Source organism: Bombus impatiens, unplaced genomic scaffold (assembly GCF_000188095.3).
Source record: "Bombus impatiens unplaced genomic scaffold, BIMP_2.2 scf_0114, whole genome shotgun sequence".
Taxonomy (NCBI): Eukaryota; Metazoa; Arthropoda; class Insecta; order Hymenoptera; family Apidae; genus Bombus; species Bombus impatiens.
The window spans coordinates 1,535,352-1,555,035 of NT_176533.1; the positions used below are offsets into that span (position 1 = coordinate 1,535,352).

Genomic DNA, 19,684 nt, shown 5'->3' on the forward strand with positions numbered 1-19,684 from the left:
AAGTTACGCGTTGTTTGTCGAGAGATCAGTGCGAAGATATTCTTTACGAGATCGTTCGTCAGATTTTCTACGATTTTCGATCGACAATGATGTTTCGTTATCGATATTTGTTTCTCGAAGTTATCAGAGATTTCGATCGTTGGACGCGGAAACGATCGAGAGAGCGAAAATTGAAAATGATCGAAGAAAAATGTTGACGGGTGACGAAACGATGTTGTGAAATCGATTTATGAACGTTGCCGGTTTATTAAAGAAATATTTAGGAATATTGACCGCTGATCGGCCTTCGGTCACGAAAACTGATTTGTGTTACGTATTCCTCGAACCGGAAGTATTCTTCGAATCGTATATTCGATCGAAGAATCAAATCGAATTGAAAACACTTTTGGTAATTGTTGAACAAATACGAATGACACAGGTTTTCATTGATAATTTCAAATTTCGTGCCAAGTGAAAGACATTCGATCTCGCTGTGTTCGAGTTTTGTCAATATTTTTCATACTAAACAGCGTTCTTCGTTCCATAGAGAAATTTCATTCAAAATAAAAGATTACTCGAAAATCGAATAATTTCCTCAAACTTGCCAACGAAAATCAAAATTGTTAACAACGTTGCTCTGTTTGTGCAACCTTCAAGTCTGCCATCAAGTTCTAATTTAGGTACTCGTACTTTGGATGTTCGGTTGCCAATGTACGATAACGCGAATCCATATTTTCATCGCAATCATAATTTCTAAAAAATGTTCGCCTAACCTCAACTGTAGGAAAATCATCCCTTTCTATCATCGTTAGATCGAATTTCATCCAATAACCTGTCATCATCCGGTCAAAGAAAACAGAGATTTCTAAGAACTGTTCAGCTAACCTCAACTGTAGATAAATCATCCCCACCATCGTCAAACTGCATCCAATAAACTGTCATGGTTCGGTTAAATAAAGCAAGATTTCTAAGAAAAAGTTCACCTAACCTCTACTATACAAAGTAGATAAACCATCTCTATCATTATTATATATATTAATGTTCACCTAACCTCACCTATAAGTCGCTGTTTGCTATCTTTATTAACGTGAAATCCAGCCAGCGCCAAACTAGAAATAGGGCAGAAGAAACAAAATAAAACGTCTAGAAGATATCGCAAATGAACAAAAATTCGCTTGTAATCAATTCCTTTCGGTTGTCAATCTCGGCATCGAGATGTTTCTCGAATAATTTTTCAGCGATAAGATACAAAACGGTATCGCCATTGAGCAGAAAGGGTCTTTCTTTAAGGGCCGTGCGCCACGCCCTGTATCCGCAATGCACCCCCTGCGAGAGAGTTCATGTTGCAGGGAGTCGTGGAAAAGGGAGCAGTGTCAGTCCATCGAGGGCGTACATGCGCACTTCCGCCAACCGGCGCCTCCTACGAATCATAGTGATGCTGCGCTGAAGCATTGGTGGGGGAGATGCCCGCCATTGGCCGCTTCTCATCTGTCCAGAGCTTTTATCTCGTTCCCCTCTCCTTCGCTCCACTAACTTCCCTCTCTCTGCTACGCGTCCCCTTTTCTCCTCGTTTCTCTATCTCTCGCTCGTATTTCAGAACGTTTTCCCTCTCTCTCTCTCTCTCTGTTTCGTTACATATATACATATTTTTTCTTTTTCTCTCCTTCGTTATATACATATGCCTGTCGTGATATTTACTTGCCTTCCTGAAAGGCGAGTTTTTAAACGCTGGGATTTAAAAAGGTTCTTTTACCCGATAGATTTGAAAAAGAAGGCAATGAACTCGACGTTTCCGTAGCTTGTCAATGGCCTCTGCACCATCCTTCCTAGGTGAAATTTCTTGCTTCGAGACCGAATCATGTCGAGGGATGCTGTGTGGAGACTTTGGAATTTTTTGAGGTTATGAGTTTACGTAGCATCTACCTATATCGCTGTTGCGTTTCTTTTAGGTTGCTTGATTTATTGTCCTTGCCTTTTGGATCGGTGTCGTGATTAAACCTAACCTTAAAACTTTTACCTCAATTTCATGCTGCGATACTGATCGTCGAAAAAATCGACGCCGATGTAGTCGCGTGATGCTGAATCGGCGGTAGGAATTTTTATTTCCTTTCTATCAAGCTTCGTGAATCACGAAGTAAAGAGATTTATGACGACGAACATAACGAACAAAGTTCCACGTATTTCATCCGGGGAATGTTTTGCTTTGCTGTTAACTTGTTACTACTTTCAACGGCAATAGTATACGTATATACAAGACTAGGCTAAAAAAACAATGTACATATTACTTAGAACAGTCGCTATCAAGACTAACCTCAAATCGTCAGTCCGCGGGTTTTTCTGCATCTACGACAAACTGAAAAATGCAAACATATATATAACATGCACGTAATAACAAAAACTACATGAAACACCCGAAATTACACGTAACGTGTAAAATATAAGAACCATATAAAAATCTGAAATCCATTAGAATAGTCAACATGTCGGACAATGCTCTATCTAGGTTATATTTTCTCAATCATCTTGCCGAAGATACGAATCTGCGCATAGATATCCGCAGTCTGTTTATTATTATACACCTAGCATTACCATAACGTTAGACATTAACGTTCCTCTATATAGAACATTGCCAGGACATTTTATATTTTTCCACACGAATAAACTTTTATACGATGTAATTCCTACACGACGTACATATAAATTCACTTTACGCATATTTCCACCTTTTCCTCGGTTCTCTATGCTCTCATCTTCCTCTACCTTCCCCCTCCCCCTACCATTCGTTTTCTTCACTCGTCTCGTCTCTTCGAGCGAGTAGCTCGTCGTCATCGTCGTCGTCATCGTTGTCGTCCAGGCTCGCTCTTTCCCTAGCTCTCCTCTCGCTCTCCTCTCTCTATCGTTCCCCCCACTCACCCCCTACGTCCCCGCTCTCTTCACGCTCGGATACACCCACGCAGCACCACGCAGGAGAAGCAAAGATGGCGGTCGGTTAGTGTGTTTCGAGAGTCGTAGCCCTGACAACCTTGGACTTACCCAGCCGTAACACCCTGCCACCCTCTATGCGCTCTGGGTGACACATACGCTCTCTTTCTCTCCCATCTTTTTCCTTTCTAGTACTCTTTCGTCTCTCTCTTTGGTATACGAGCCCCCACGGAAGTCATAGTCGATCGATCTCACTTTTGGATGAGCTTTCCAATTTCATTACGCAGGCGATTTTAATTCTAAATTGCGAGTAACATTTCATTTAAAACTGGCAGGTTGTTCGATCACGGGAAATTGGGTATCGTAGCGACGGTTTTATTTTGCGCTTTGGTCATTTCGGTATTCGTGGGATACAACGCGTTTTTAAATGTCCACGTATTAAATGATTTACTTTCCATCGTGTTTCCGTAACGTCGTGGAAATTCGGTATATCCAGATTCTCAAAGTTTCTAACTCATTTTCGACGTTGGATGTTAGCAATGTTTTAACTTGTTTGGATTTCCAGAGTTCCCAGTTTTAGGGATTTTCGTATCAGTTCTAGGGAATTTTATGGCACGCACAGGCACGTGGTTAAGTCGAAAATTGAACAATCGTTTCTCGCCACAGTTTTCTTCACGGTTCAAATTTCCAACATTAGATACGTGCAAGAATTTCCGCTATAGGTAAAAGTTTCCTAAATTTCGATACAAAATTCCAGAGACCATTCCGACGAGTCTAGTTATTTCAAAGTTTAACATTCTTTCTGATTCTCGCGGTTCCCAATGTATATTTCTTAGCTTCCAATCTTCTTCTAACTTCTAACCTAAGACGAGGCAAAATTCCTATTGGCCATTTATTCTGAATCGCAGCTGAAAAGCGATATCCAAAAGAAACTATTTAATATCGAAATAAAATTCAGAATATCAATGCTAAACTAAAAGAGAGAAAAAATTCGAAATCTCCAACTCTCTCTCAATTATCTTCATCAGTCGATAAATAACGGATCGATGAACTTTTCTATCACGCACTTCCTATTTACGATTGCCTGTTTAATATTTTGTTCGCGAGTACATCTGATCTGCATACGTATACTAAATAAGAAGATGGCTGGACTAAGAATAACAAAGATGAACGTACTTGTACATATTCGTAAAATCCTAAGCATCCAACATCGTAATAGCCGATACCATCGTAACTTTCCTGTTTGTACATGGAACAACAATATTCTATCAGCCAGACTTTGTATAGTATGTAGCGAGATTAGATTCTAATTCTCTTGGGTCCAAAGTTTCCACGGAAGTATTAAGAGGCAACTCGATAGAAGACTTAGGTTCGCGACGATGAAAGATCGATATCTAAATTGTATCACACAGCCTTATCACGAGACTACTCCACATCCAGCTTTCGCTTCTCTTAATTCTGCCAGTAATCCGGCAAATTATTTCCAGCCATACGTTGATCAGTTCGATTAAACGAGCTTTAATCTGGTGACCTCGACGATCGACGTTCGGCCTGCACGATCAACGTCCTCGCTATCAAACTAATATACATCAAATTTGATCCTCGATTTACTCGTCTGTTTCCATCGACATTGTCCTGAATTGCTATAGGTAGCTAGATATCCGATACGTTTCTTCAGTTTCCATTTCATCGCGTTCGATCGATATTGATATTGTGTTCTCGCGACGAGCAAGTGCAGTCAACGTATTATTTCACGCGAACAGAAATTACAAATAAGAATTGTGTCGGAAGATACGAAAGAATCTTTGTACCGAGCGAGACAAGGTCGCGAAAGACGACTATTATTATTATTATTATTGTTATGTATTATCTTTTTACAAGACAGGAAATTTCCTCTAAAAATTTGTTAGAAAGTTAGACGATGAAGTTAATTTTGCTAAAAGCGTCACTCGAAATATCGTAGGCGAGAAGAAGAAAAAGAACGGAAAAGCGAAATTATTGTTATATATCGTAGCAATCATTGTATACGTATCATATTTTATATGAACGACTATATTACAATAATCACACGATTTCTTCGATCGGCTCGAACTTTTACGAAATATTACGATTACGAAATATATATATAGATATACACGCGTGATTATCTCGTGGCAGCATGATCGACAGTCTTTCTCTGAAAACTTAGATCTGTACGTGTGTAAACACGGGAGTTGACCTCTAGATCACGGGAGCAAACAATGTAGAAGCAGTCTCTGGATCGTATCCGATTCTCCGAGACGACGAAAAAGTTTCATGTATTATGGATTTTTTCCTTGCTTCGTGTGTATTGGTTGTTTAGCTTGTTCCTTTCTATTTGGAATTATTTTTAGAATTAAGAGAGCACAGGAAGAAAGTACGGCGGATTTCCAGCTATGGGAAATAGACTGAAGGAAAAACGACTCGTAGCGAAGTTATGATAAGAGAAGTGCGTTCGTTGGAAGAAAAATTGTTTTTGCAAGAAATCCTGCAAAAATGTCAACTTTCCAATAATAATAAGAATATTATTAGGTAAATGCTAATGCTAATAAAAATCTTAATTAATAAATTAATGGTAATAAGAAATGCACTGAAGTATATTCATTGTTTTCCTGATTTTTTCAAAAATGGACCCGTGCCATTTTCAAAATAAACGCTCCAATATAATTCTACTAAACTGTACCATACGAGCTTCTCCTTTTATTAGTGTCTTTCTTTCGCAAACATGTTTTTCACGACAGTGCACCTTCGTACAAACGTGAAATGTCTGTGAAACGTCGCGTTGTCCGTCTCGACAGAACAAAATGGATCGTCAAAATAATACAAAACACAAAACGTGGCGCGTCTATTATTTCCTTATAATATGAAAGACCACCTAGTACATCGAACGAGACGTTATTTTCGATAGGATCAAAGTCGGATCCTATTTCCTTTAAATATTCGAGAAGAAGAAATCACGTAAAAATTCGATTTATCTGAATATTCACTCTGAATTCACTCTGAATATTCATTCTGAATCGAACAATGTTGAACGAGATAATTATTTTCCGGACAACGAGAAACGGTAGAATTCCATTTTTTTCGCGCGTATCTATCGAGGAAAAAATTAAAAAAGAAGAAATAACGTGGCGAGAGAAGGTCGTTTTTATTAATAGAAATATGGCAAGCACGCACGTGAAAAATAGACGAATAATTGTCATAATATTCATAGTTAAGTGAGTATGGTTACAAAGAGCGTGTTCCTGTATGAATACTCAGTATTCCGCATGTTGCGTTACGTGCGTAAAACGCGTGCACGTTTTATTACATTGTTTATCGTGTATTCAGAGTATGTAACGTTCGTATATCATCCTTATGGCGAAAAAATTAAAGTTATTATGTTAATCGTCATTTTTTTTCTTATTCATATAAACATAGCTCGATGAATGGTTTATTCAACATAATTCTTCGTAACTTTCGTAAATTTTTCGTAATTTTCGTAACGAACCGTAGCAAAGTGTAGACGACCTCTTCCCTTCGACTAATCACGTCTAATAATATAAGAAATTCGGAAACCATCGGAAAATTCTCATCTCTGCTTTTTTTCTAAATTTTCACTTTCCATTTCGCTCTGTACCTTTTTCGTTTATGTAGTTCACAGCTGCCCGACCACTGGTTTTTAATAGAAACGGGATAAACACAAAGAGGATTAAAGCGCGATAGACGCGGCGAGAACGTTCAAACGGCGAAGGAAACACGTTTCTCACGTTTTCAAGATTTTCTTGGGAACACCGGGAGCGCGGCTTGGATCCATCCGTGCAACGAACGCATGAAAAATGAAAGGCAACGTTCGTCTGGCGGTCGGATCGAAGCGAGGAAAATTGTTTCTCAGGCCTGGCGGCGAAACCAGAACGAATCTTTAATCCTGATATTCTAATTTCTTCCGGCTCGTCCACGTTTTCTCCGTGCACGAGGAAATCTCGTTTTGCTTTCGGCCAGTCGAAACGCCTGGCGATCTTAACGAGCTGTTTCTCTCTCTGTTTCTAGCACGCCCATCCACGTTTCCCAGCTCGTTAATCGATATCAGCGAAACGTTTCCTGTTATCTTTCGGCGAATTCGTCTAAAATATACTTTTATCGGAAATAAACCGACCACGATCAAGAGATTCGGCGAATGTTTGACGAACACGTTTGTTACGATCGTTTCGCTCCAAAGATACTGTACGCAGTTGGAGAATTTGATTCGAGTTGATGATTTGATACGCCGCGAGATACCAATTAAACGGCGTAAGGAAGATTTCTTTGAACCGGATTATCGAAACAGTTGAAATTCTTAGGAAACTCGAAGGTTTGGTCGAATTGCCCGATGGATAAACGCGGCTGAGACACGTTTAACGCGGATTCGATGGAAGGAAAATTGGAATTAATTTGTTTCTTTAAAAGGAAAAAGAAGAAATATAGCAGTGTGCAGTATGATAGTAATTTATAAATAATTGGAACTCTATTAAGCCTGTTACGTAGGTAGATAGGATTTAATCCTGGCTATGAATCCTATTTCTCCAAGCAATCTTTCTTTGTTTTAGATTTCTAGTATAATGATATAATAATCAAATAATTGCAATGATCAAAGGATAAGGTGAACGAGCTCGGCATTGGATTTACCATTAACCTTTCGCACTCCTATGTCGAGTGTGATTTGACGTCGGTTTTTATCTCAGCAGCTTCTCTGTCGAGTCCCACTCGACATTTTCTCTCAAAATTTTCTCAACAAAAGAAAAGCAGGATTGTTTCAAGGTATATCAAACGTTTAAAAATTACAAAATACGATAATAGTATTTTAATTAATAATTAATTAATAGTAATTAATAGTAATTAATTAATAATTGTCTTATTTTTTAGTTAAATTAAATTTCAAATAGAACACTTAAAAACTGCTTGGGAGCTGTTGCTGACGAAATTGAAATAAAATTCCGAGTGCAAAGGGTTAAAAGTTTTCCAAGCAACGACAGGATTAAGTTTCCTGCGGCGAAGCGAAGAACATTCGACAATTTTCAATTATTAACTGCTAAACGTGACTAAAAATAAAAAATTGCCGGTTTACTCGCCGTGTTCGTGTCTCTATCTTCTTCTTCTTCTTACTTTATCGTATTCGTTAACAATTGCCATGATTACGTTCTGTCGTACGTTGTCCACGCGATGAATTATCTGCTTGGCAACTAAGTGATTGCGGATTTTGTTATTATCGCCTAATGACAAAATCCGCAATCATTTAGTTGCCAACCCAGTACGTTAGCAGCTGGGAGACGTCGAACGAAAGTAAACAAAAAATGTCTAAACGTTGATGATATTTAATAATTTCTCTGGTCTGGGCAAACAAACGTCTGATCGGATGCTTAGCCGAGAAACAAACATGAGAACTTCCTGATATTATAAAATTATTGAATGTAATCAACGAGTAACACCGCCATAATTACGTCGGCGAACGTGGAGCTGTGCTTGAATCGGCCATTTCTTTCCCACCGACCTCGTTGCTCCAAGCTTTCGTAAAGCGTAACGACAATCGTGAAGCTTTATTTCTTTAAGACCACATAACCACACGTTGAAATAAGGAAACACTAAGGTAAGGAAACAAATTGAACAATTTTCTTGGCCAATATGTATCTGATCGTAACATAATTCGTGCTGCGTTCGTATTATGTAATTTATGTTACGATCCAAGAACGTTGAACGCTATTAGGATAAGAAGAAACTTTTCGACTGTTTTTCGTCTGACGAAACAAGCGGATATTCTTAATGAAATTTCCATCTTACTATATATTGTAAATATATATATATATTTACGTAAGTTCGTTTAATTAATAATATTGTAGTATAGTACGTTCGTTTGATTAATAATATTATAGGATAGTACGTTCGTTTAATTAATGACATTATAGTATAGTACGTTCTTTTAATTAATAACATTCATATTCGTATATTACGTTCTTCCATGGTTTGCGACATTTTATACTATCGACAAAATTGAACAAAGATTTCAAATAAATATATATATAAACTGAAGATATTTATATTACATGTATAAAAATTTATTTGGAATCTTTGTTCAATTAAAAATGCTGAATTTTGTCGATAATGTAAAATGTTAGAAAATATGGAAGAAGTTAATATCAAAATATGAATGTTACTAATATTTATACAAACAGAAGATATTTATATTACACGTATAAAAATTTATTTAGAATCTTCGTTCAGTTAAAAATGCTGAATTTTGCCTATAATATAAAATGTTAGAAAATATAGAAGAACTTAATATTATTTATAATATGAATGTTATTAACATATATACAAACAGAAGATATTTATATTACACATACAAATATTTATTTGAAATCTTTGTTTAATTAAAAACGCTGAATTTTGTTTATAATGTAAAATGTTAGAAAATATAGAAGAAGTTAATATCAAAATATGAATGTTACTAATATTTATACAAACAGTAGAAATTTATATTACATATATAAATATTTATTTAAAATCTTCAATTAAAAACGTTGCATTTTGCCGATAGTATAAAATATTGCAAAATATAGAAGAACGTAATATCCGAATATGAATGTTATTAATATTTGTACAAACAGAAGATATTTATATTACACATACAAATATTTATTTAAAATCCTTGTTCGATTAAAAACGCTGGATTTTGCCGATAATATGAAATGTTAGAAAATATAGAAGAACGTACTATCCGAATACGAATGTTATTAATTAAACGAACTTATACTTGTACGATCTAATACCATATTCGATTAATACCGTATACCTGTGTAGAAACCTTCGAGAGAGCTTCGAATAAGCTTAATAAGAAAAACAGAAAAAGATGGATATAGACGAATGGAACGCCTACACTGTGTCGACCAAGTATCGACTAGCTTACTGACTTCGATCGGACCGACATGACCGACAAAAGAAGCGAAAACTCGTTCCAAAAATGGTCTGTACGAGTCAACCATTCACAGTATACCGTGCATCTCGTTGCATATCATTTCGAGGCAAAGGAAAAACAGGTACCGAAACGTGCTCGATTTAGATAACTGTTTGTTCAACGACGATGAAACGACGAAGCGGCGAATCAAAGGAATATTTTCTCGAGCAATTTCTATTGACCAACGTGTGCGACCCAACGCAAAGGATGTCACGTAAAGAATCTTCGTATACGTGGCCCAACCGAGTGTTTCCGCATATACCTAGAGACGCGGTCGTCATATCTACAACCCGCTGCGTATGGATCGTTACCGGAGAGAGCTTACATATTATGCAAGAGGGAAGAGGGAAGAGGAAAGAGGGCGGTTGCAATAGCCGGTAGATTGGCAAAGTGAGCCGCGGACAGTCGAACGATTCCGCGATTTTCTTCCGCAAGAGCCGCTATTTTACGATGCTCGAATTTTTATACGCACAGGTTTATAAAATGATTTGCGATATTTGACGAGAATTTTGAAAACGAAATTCTAATATATAGCGAAGATAATCTAAAGATAACGAATTCTCTCGTGTCTCGCTCAACGACTTCGGATTATTTCTCGACGTTGGAAATACAGGGTGGTTGGTAACTGGTGGTACAAGCGGGAAGGGGGTGAATCTACGTCGAAAATACAGAATAAACATTTTTTTTTTAATTTTTCCATCGAGACAACGATCTACAGTGAGATCCGTTATAACGAGACGCGACGAAGTGCACGCGTACCGAGCCAAAATTCAAAGTCGATTTTCTCGAAAACAAAGCGTCGAACGAAAAATTTGTATTCTATATTTTCGACTCCTTTTTTCGCGTAGAATCGCCCCCTTTCCGCTTGTACCATCAGTTACCTGTATAAAATATCTCCAGAGTACGGTACTTTTTACAATAATCGATAGAAGGAGGAATCTTTTCTAGCTTTTTTAAATTATATTCTGAAAAGCGTAAATGTACGTAAAAATCCGCTAAACGAGGAGAGAATGAAGGAGAAGGACAAAAAGATATTTCCAAGATTTCCATCGTTCTAGTTAAAGATTTTGAAACTCGGGCTTCGATTTTTGGGCCAATGACGAATCCGTACATCCGGAGTCACTTAATCATCCAGTATTAATATCACCGCCTCGCTTCCGACACTAGCGTCCACATATCTCTCTCTTTCTCTCTCTCTCTCCCTCTATTTCAGTGTGTGCGCGAACGAAGAACAAGATGAGTGGTGCTACAACTTGTGTTTATCGTTTCACTCGTCCTGTCTACGATCAATGTTGTAACTTTGATTATACGTAACAACAATGATTCCAATGATTTCCAATGATTTTGTTATTCATTTGTACTTTCCATCTTCAATTTCCGTACCACCAGTTTACCAACCAGCGTGTATGTAATCGCGGAAACAGCGCAGTAGAGAGGAAATGTTCGCAAGCGACACAAGCCTGTTCCTAAGAAGAAAAGTCAAATTAAAAGAACGACCACCAACGTACTATAAATCTGTAGGTTTTTTTGATTGGTTTGTTTTTTAGTGCGACGAGGATTTTTTGTTCTCTTTTGAATGGTTAATTTTGAAGTTTACTTTTCGTTTAACGCTTTCTTTTGGATAGAAAGAACGTTTTCGTCGAGAATTGTCGATATACCAACACCGGATATACGCGAATTGAACGAATTTCCTGGTATTTCCTAGAACGAATTTCTATCGAGTTTTTTCCTCTAAGAACATCCTAATTCCTGGAATCCTTTATAAATGGATACAGTGCCTATTTAGAACATGAATTATTTATATTCGCCGATGAATCTGCATTTTAAAATTACTGCCACTAAATCAGCCGCGAGATGCAGGCTATCGATTCACCTCGTTCTCGCGATTCTTCTTGGAAAATCGGGTCAGTGATGTAGTCGGCGATGAAGTAACAATCATTATACAACGCGAAATAAGATGCATGCCGGAAGAAATCGTTCAAGTTAAATAATTGTTAGCCGTATGCAAAAATGTCTATTAGATCGTGCACTTTTTATCCGAATTTATAAGAAATTCGAAGATGTAAAAATGCGCAGAATGCACGCAATATGCAAAAATATGCAAAATATCCAAAGTATAACGCTTTTTGGAGTATTTGATATAAAAGGAAAAATTGTTTTTCTACTTTCTACCGTTAACTCTATGTCTTACATTCTCATTTGATAATTATAATTAAAATACAAATTGATAGAACAACACGAAATTGCATAAACATTCGCAGTGTAGTCGTCAAAAATATTTCTTCTTATCTAGAAGATTAAGTTCACGCGTATTCCTCTTTCCAGGATGACCGTCTTTTTCTTATTTCTTCGTAGAAGATACAAAGCTTTATAGAACAACCCGTTTCCGATCTCTGAAAGCGAATTTTCGGAGACTTCGATGCGAGGAAAGTGGTGAAAACGCCACTCTCCAACGACCACCGACGAGACGAAGGATAATTGGGACGTCTGGTTGGAGGGCAAGGACCCCGAGGGTGAGAAAAGGGAGCGGTTGATTTTCCATGCCACGCCCTAATTCACCAGCCCTTCCCTACGAAAACCTGCTTTTCTCGCCTGTTACCCTCCACAGACTCCGCATCTTTCTATTTTCTTTCAAACAATTTTCTTTCGGTCTGTTCTTTAAAAAGATTTTTAAAAACTTTTTTTTTTAAAATAAAGTTTCTGTCGGAAAATCTTCTGAACGTTGTTACGAGAGAAAAAGACGCGTTCGTTTTATCTCGTGACTTGTAACGTGTGTTTCGGTTCCATCGAACGAAACGTTTTCCACTGAATTTTCAAAGCGATGTCAGCCGATAAATTAAAGGAAAACGAAGGATCGTTATCGATGCCATTAACGTTTTAAATCGTGAAAGAACATCTCGAAATCTTCCATCCAGACGGAGAATATTTCATGAAATTGCTTCTAACTTTTTGGTATCGTCGGTTGTTTTTGATTCTACAAAGTTTTCATCAATGGGAAATTCCAAGATGCGCCATTAATCATTTTCTGTTTTCTTATCTCATAGCAGGAAGTATAACGACCCTTGTTTCAAGAAAATTACACGATTCATCCCTTTATTAACTTTATCGATTATTCTTTTCCTATGTCAAGGTGAAAGCTATTTTTAAAACTTCTATCTCAAACAAAAATTGTAAAAAAAAAATGCAAAATAAGAGGAAAACACGATTCTCTGCAAGACGTGTCGGTAGATTTCCACGTTTCTAAATCCTGCACCAATTTTTTCTACATCTGTTTAACCGGAAGATTAATCGACGTTACGTATTTCCAACCAACGCTCCATTTTCTCCGCACGTATTAAAAATTTTATTAACAATTAATCCTTGTCAGAAGTCAAACTCGCCGCTTTTCAAACTCACGGTCAAACACGAAACTCCGCTACGCGAAACTGAAGCAAATTTCCCCAGTAAAAAACGAACAAACTCCACCGCGAACCACCTGCTACTTAGATTCAAAGTTCCTCGCCGACTCCTCGTATCTTCTCGTCTTCGAACTTTCAACCTTTTTCAATCCTCGTTTCGAAATATCTGCCATTAGACGAAGCCACTCCACCTCCATTTGTCGATCGTACGAATGAAACTATTAGTTTGCGCGAAAAGCGTCTTTCTTTTACAGACACGTCTTTTACAACGACGCATCTTTATACAAACATAAAACCTAATCAGTCGAACGTCGTGATCTTTATTTTACGTTTTTTATTGTTTCCTTATAGAACGAAAGAAGCGTTTCGGACGACCCACTACTTCTCGAAGCAAGCGACTTTCAAAGCCACATCCGAGAGTATCCATCGCAAAAGCGAAAATCACGAGAAAAAACCGAAATAAATAGCGTTCTAATGTTGTGACTTTTATTTTACGAAAAAAGTCGTGCATTCATTGTTTCCTTATAGAACGAAAGAAACTTTTCGGACCACCCACTACTTCGCGAGGCAAGCGACTTTCGAAGTGACATCCGAGTGCAGAAGTGAAAATCACGAGAAAAGAAGGAAAGGGCCGAAATAAAGAGCGTTGGAACGTCGTTCGAAGAATGCGACTGACTGCAAGATACCGCAGTTTCCTCATCCTCGAGGATCGTCAGTCAGTCCTTTTACGGGAGCGGTTCGACAAATAATTTCCAAGATAAGAAGAAGAGTTCAGGTCCTTATCTACGTGCACTTGGACAGGCATGTCGCCTGTTTTCCTCTCCCTCTTTCTCTCTCTTCATCCTTCTCGCTTACCTTGTCGATACTCGTCGATAGATTAGAATTCAGACACGTCAGCGTCGTGGTCGCGAGATCGCTCCGCGCCTTTTCTCCTCTTCCCACGACAGCCTGAACCGCGTGCGTATCGAGCGACGCCGAAAAAAATCGATACGAGGCTTCCTGGAAACTGAGTGGCCGGCTGGCTGGTTCTGGTGGGATACCAGAGCTACGATTGCGTCAGCGGCGATCCCCGTAATCTCGTTATCTCGTAAGCTTCTCGTTCCACGGACGCGAATTTTTCCCCTTCGAGAACATGACTAGGTGATATCGCGGTCGCGTTTCAAGAAGCGTCATAGCTTACGGATAGAAACATGAAAAGCTGAAACCGTGGTCGAAGCGAGTCGTCTGGCCGATTGAAATTTCCACTTTTACGCGCATAGTTCAAGAGAAATAAAATCGAGATGGAAGTTCGTTTTAGTCGGTGGATCGTGCGGGCGGTCGTTGTTTATGCGTTCGCGTTGGAGAAATCGAAGAGCGCGAAAGTGTAGGCAAAGAGAGCGACGAGTAATGGAAAATATATAGAGAAAAAAGAAAAGATGTAAAAGAGGAGAATCATCGTGGGAGTATTGTAATTGCACGGCGAATCTTTGTATTTATGGATAGGTTTCTAGGCTCGTAGCTAAAGGAATGGAACCGATAGAGTAGACTGCAGATGTTTATGTTGCTATGGGAACTTGCAGGGTGTGAAAGTTTACAGAATGAGAAGAATAATGCAAAAAATGTGTAACAATGGAAAATCAGGATGCAAGTTTTCCTATTAGACGGCGAACCTTTATATTTTACATTTTGATGCGCACAGGCGGGGAAACACGGCTATAGAGATAGAAATAGTAATTTGTTTTAGCTGCTACCAGTAGACCGCGTACGTTGATATATTTATGGGAAATTGCAGGGTGTGAAAGCGTGTACAGAACGTGAAACATAATGCAAAGATATGGAAAAACGATCAGTCGTCCTGCAAGTTTATTAATTAAAATGTAAAACACAGCGAACCTCTGTGTTTTACATTTTTTATTCGCATAGGCGAAGAGATAAAATTCACTGGTTTTGTTTATGCATTTATGGGAAATTTAAGGCACTAAGAATGTACGGTATATGTACAGTATATACAAAAATTGAGAATTCATTTTCCGCACGATTGTACGAAACTTTTTGGACAATTTCGTTCGAACATAGGAACCTTTCTTAGAGAAGAGATAATTATTCGATTTAAATTTAGAAGACATCGATCTATAAGAAATCGTGGCTCCTTTAGATAAGCTTCTTTTTTAAGTATTTAGATATTTAACGATTTTTTTTTTAAATAAATTCAACGATTTCGTTCGAAATTAGAGAAATCAATTTAACTGAGAATTACGTAAAATTAGAATCGTGATACTTCGAACGCATCTCTCTCTCTCTCTCACAAATTTCGTAAAAAAAAAGATAGTAATTTCGAGGCTGTTTAATTAAATGAAAATTCTCTGTTTAATCAAAAATAGAAACTTTTGGTGGATAAGCGTTAATCTTGATCGAAGATTACGTAACAACGAGATCGTGATATTTTACATGCACTCGTTTCCACAAATTTTTCTTACAAAAGCTATACGAACGTGCAATGACTATTTCAATTAACGTGGTCTAACCGTATTTGAAAAATAGAAATTGCATTTAAACGGATCAACTTCGATCGGCTATTACGTAAATCGGCGATTATGTTCGTTCTCTTAACTCTAAAAAAAAAAAAAGAAAAAAACGTTACGCTGTTCTTCCCGTTCGTGTTGAATCTTTCGATAATTTCTCGATCAAATCAGCTTGTTATCGACCTTTAGAATAGAAATTTTTGCCGAGATACAATTGTCTCTCATTCGAAATTACATAATACCAGCCATATAACGTTTCCAGTGCCATTTAATCGAATTTTGAAAAAAATCTGTTAATCCTTCGATTACCAATACGTCGAATCAATGGAAACTTTGGTGGGGATACGATTTTATCTTCGATTGCAGAACAATGAAACCAGCGAATTATCTCTTTCTCTCTCGTCTAATCGTGTTTTATCATCCTCGCTATATTTTCCCCGTCAGATACAAATCTAAGGACGAAAGAATCCAATTTCTGATAAAACTGTGTCTCACCTGACCTAATTCGAAAAGCAGAAGAAAATCTCTGTCGTCAATTTCGTTTCTGCAAAGTTAACCGAACTAGTTCTCGTTTTATCGAGATTTTATGGAAGACGAAGACCATCTGAATTTTTATTTGCCAATTAAACGTATCAAAAATTAAAACAGAATATCTAATCGATAAATAAAATTCGTACAAATATCTCTCTCATATAACTCAAATATCTCAAAATAGATTCTCTCATATCTAATTTCCGTTTCCTTTTATTTTACAAATTTCCATAAACTCCTCAATACCTAATTTCTGTTTCCTCTACGTTCTGTTCGGGAAACACCTCGAGGAAGGTTCTCGAAAGAAAAGTTACGGTCACATGGAAAATTAGAAGATAATTGTCATTCCGTTTTCGATATAGCAGAAATCGTACTCGAGTCTAATTGGCTCAGCAGGAAACCACGAAACGCACAGATCTATCGTTTATCAAGCATTTTCAGCGACCGAACGAAACGGAGTCTCGCGTAACATTGACACGCGAATTTCAATGGAGAACGTGCGCCGCGTTCTTGAAACGAAAATCCCATTACACGCAGACTTAATGGAGACACCGATAGGCATCGATATTTTCTGTGTTAATCGAGATACAAAGCGAAAGCAGAGACAAAAGAACGAAGAGGAAGAGAGACAGAAGTGGCGAAACACAACGGTCACGAACGATAATATCTCTCTCTCCTTCTTCATCTTCTTCTTTGTTGTAGTACTCGACTTGCTCATTAGCCATCGAATTTCGGTCGTTTCCTCGCATCCTGTTGCCTCTCGGCCCAAATATTCCCAGGCCACCGATAAACCGGCCTTAACATCGCGTTAGGTCGATTCGAAAAACAATAGACGCCGCGTTAAAATAGCGAAAGGTGGAAAACAAGATCGAACGAAATTTCTCGAAGTCTAGTAAAAGAATTCTACTTGTTTCTTGCTTCTTCTTTTTGTTTTGTCTTTTTTTTTTTTGTATATCTGATCGGTCTCCTTGAAAAGACTCGAGGAACAAACAGCGAACGAAAATAAAGCGTTTCCGGGATGGACGACTTTTGATCTCGGCTGTTCGGAGAGGTGGCATTCAAGTCTCCGCACGATGGAATTAAAATGGCCGTGTTAATGGAACATAATGATGTGCTTAATTCGAATGATTATACATAGCGATAGGAAGATGGCGTCTGAACGGAGGATTCGAATATTTGTCAGTAGCGTTTTTTTCTTTAACGAATCGATCCTCGTCGACGATGCAACGCTTTGTTTACAAAGGTGGCGAGATTTTCAAGAATTCTCTAAATAGCGAAAAATCGAAATTTCGAAGATCGCCACTTTCGATCTTTGCAGTTTCCCAAGCTTGAAACTCTTTTCTCGGTGTAATAAAATTTACCGCGTGGAATCTGCGAATTTGTTCTCGAGCGAAGCAACGTCGTCTACGTATTTGTTATTATTTCATCGTTTGGTCCTTGGAGGACTAACGTTCTAGATCGTCATTAGCCTGTCCTACCTAGTTAAAATGTCCTATCTATCGTTTCGAATCTAGCGAGAACCGATGTTTTATCGTCTCTATTTGTTACCTTTGATCTGCTCCAATGTGAAATTTTCAATCGCCGTTTTCTGACGGCGTAAATATACGGCTTGAAAAAGATACAGAGAGTGGAAGATGGAATATTGAATTATTCATTGAATCAGGACACGTTAGATAGGACATTTTGACTAATTGCAACGAAAATCTGAAATATTCCTCTCGTTCTCTTAACCTCGCGGTTCGCACAAATTGATCGGCCGCAGCATCCTCTCCGCTTGTTTATTTCCAAAGAAACTACAAATGTACAGCCACGACGAGCTTTTGAGAACAATTTTCGAGCTATGAACAATTTTCAAAAGATCAACTCGATCGATTTCTTGTTAGCAATTTGACGTAACGTTTGATGTTCGAAGATACCGAGGATATTCGAGTTTCCATCTACGATACGCCAATTAAATAGCGACAAAATTAATTATAGATTCTACACGACCAACAACGATATGTTTACGGATCAAATTATATAACGTTACTCGTCTCGTCTCGTCTCAAAACGAACCTTTAAACTTTTAATCGATCTCTCTGTACGCGATAGATACGCAACGATTGAACTAAGAAGAAGTTTGAGACGATGGATCTTGATCAATCTTTGTAAGAATCTGTTAATAAATCTGTTAATAAAAAACTGTTTCCCCATTTGTGTCTGTACGTTATCTCGGACCAGAAGAGTCCTAGCCACGATCATCATTTAACCAACAAAACAGCGGAACAAACCGAAAACAAGAGACGCAAGAAATCGATCGACGTGACGAGAGAAAATCTCTTATCTGCTTCTCTCTGTCGAGAGAGACAGAAAAAGAGGTGTAGAGAGAGAGAAAGAGAGAGAGAGGCGTATCTCATCCAGTCACCTGACCACGAAACAGGAAGAAGAGCAGACGTACCTTTTGTCGAGTAATCCATTCTTCCCTCAGTTTAGCGCCGTGATCGAATTATAAAATTCCAAGGTCAGCGGCTCAGGCACTTAAGATCCAAATAAATGGTGTAGGTTGCACTTAACACGAGATTTCCTCACAGGGACCACATCAGAAATGAAATCTCAATATATCACTGTTTCGCTTGCTGTACGATGCAACGACAACTTCGTTTTAATACTCCAACTTGTATATCGGTATTATACCGAACGATACACAGAATATTATATCGGGCGTTATATTAAATATTATATTACTAACGAATATAAGTAACGAATATGACTAATGAGTATAACTACCGTATATTATTAACGTATATCACTATCGAACGTTACCAACGAGGTAATATAACGAATATAAAAAAGAGAACGAAAAATAATTTACACGCGCACAAACGATTATCTATGTATTCATACGTTAGTGTAATACGGTATTAACAAATCTTCACAGCTTCTGTGTATCTCGATAATTACGTTCCGCGAAACACAAGTCCGTTTCACGAAACGCAAGTTCGTCCATTCGGCACAACGATCACCGAGTCACTATGTCTTCTGTCTGGCTCTTTAATTTGCTTCGATACACTGTCTTCGAATGTCACATCCACGCGCTACGATGGTCTGCGGACGAATAAGGTACTCCCGGCTCGAGTCTGGATACTTATCGTCTGTCACGGACACACAGATATAATCCGAGAGAGATAGACCGATTCTGACGGAGCGTGGTCATGTAGACTGAACCGACGTGACGGTGTGTGATATATGTATATGCAGAGGAACACCAAGTCCGCACGAGAGAACAGGTCGTAACAGACCAACTCACCGCGGAGAAATGACACGATGAGCTTCTGACAATTCCTCTTAGTCTGCGCACGAGAGCCTCATCATCCCTTCTACCTGTCCCCCCA

At 38.1% G+C, this 19,684-nt stretch overlaps 1 protein-coding gene across 3 annotated transcripts in view; it reads right to left on the minus strand.

The window, feature by feature from the left end:
• LOC100745000 (ras-responsive element-binding protein 1) overlaps window positions 1-19,684 on the minus strand; it is a 109,962-nt gene that overhangs the window by 12,108 nt on the left and 78,170 nt on the right. The window contains exon 3 of one of the 3 annotated variants that reach the window (XM_033318811.1): window positions 18,751-18,928. The exons of 1 other annotated variant lie outside the window; for it this stretch is intronic. In XM_033318811.1, coding sequence (XP_033174702.1) covers window positions 18,751-18,769 — 19 coding nt within the window. In that variant the 5' untranslated portion in view covers window positions 18,770-18,928. Of the gene's footprint in view, window positions 1-18,750; window positions 19,646-19,684 lie in introns of those variants that run through there. One more of the 3 variants, XM_003486471.4, reaches the window with a different exon arrangement.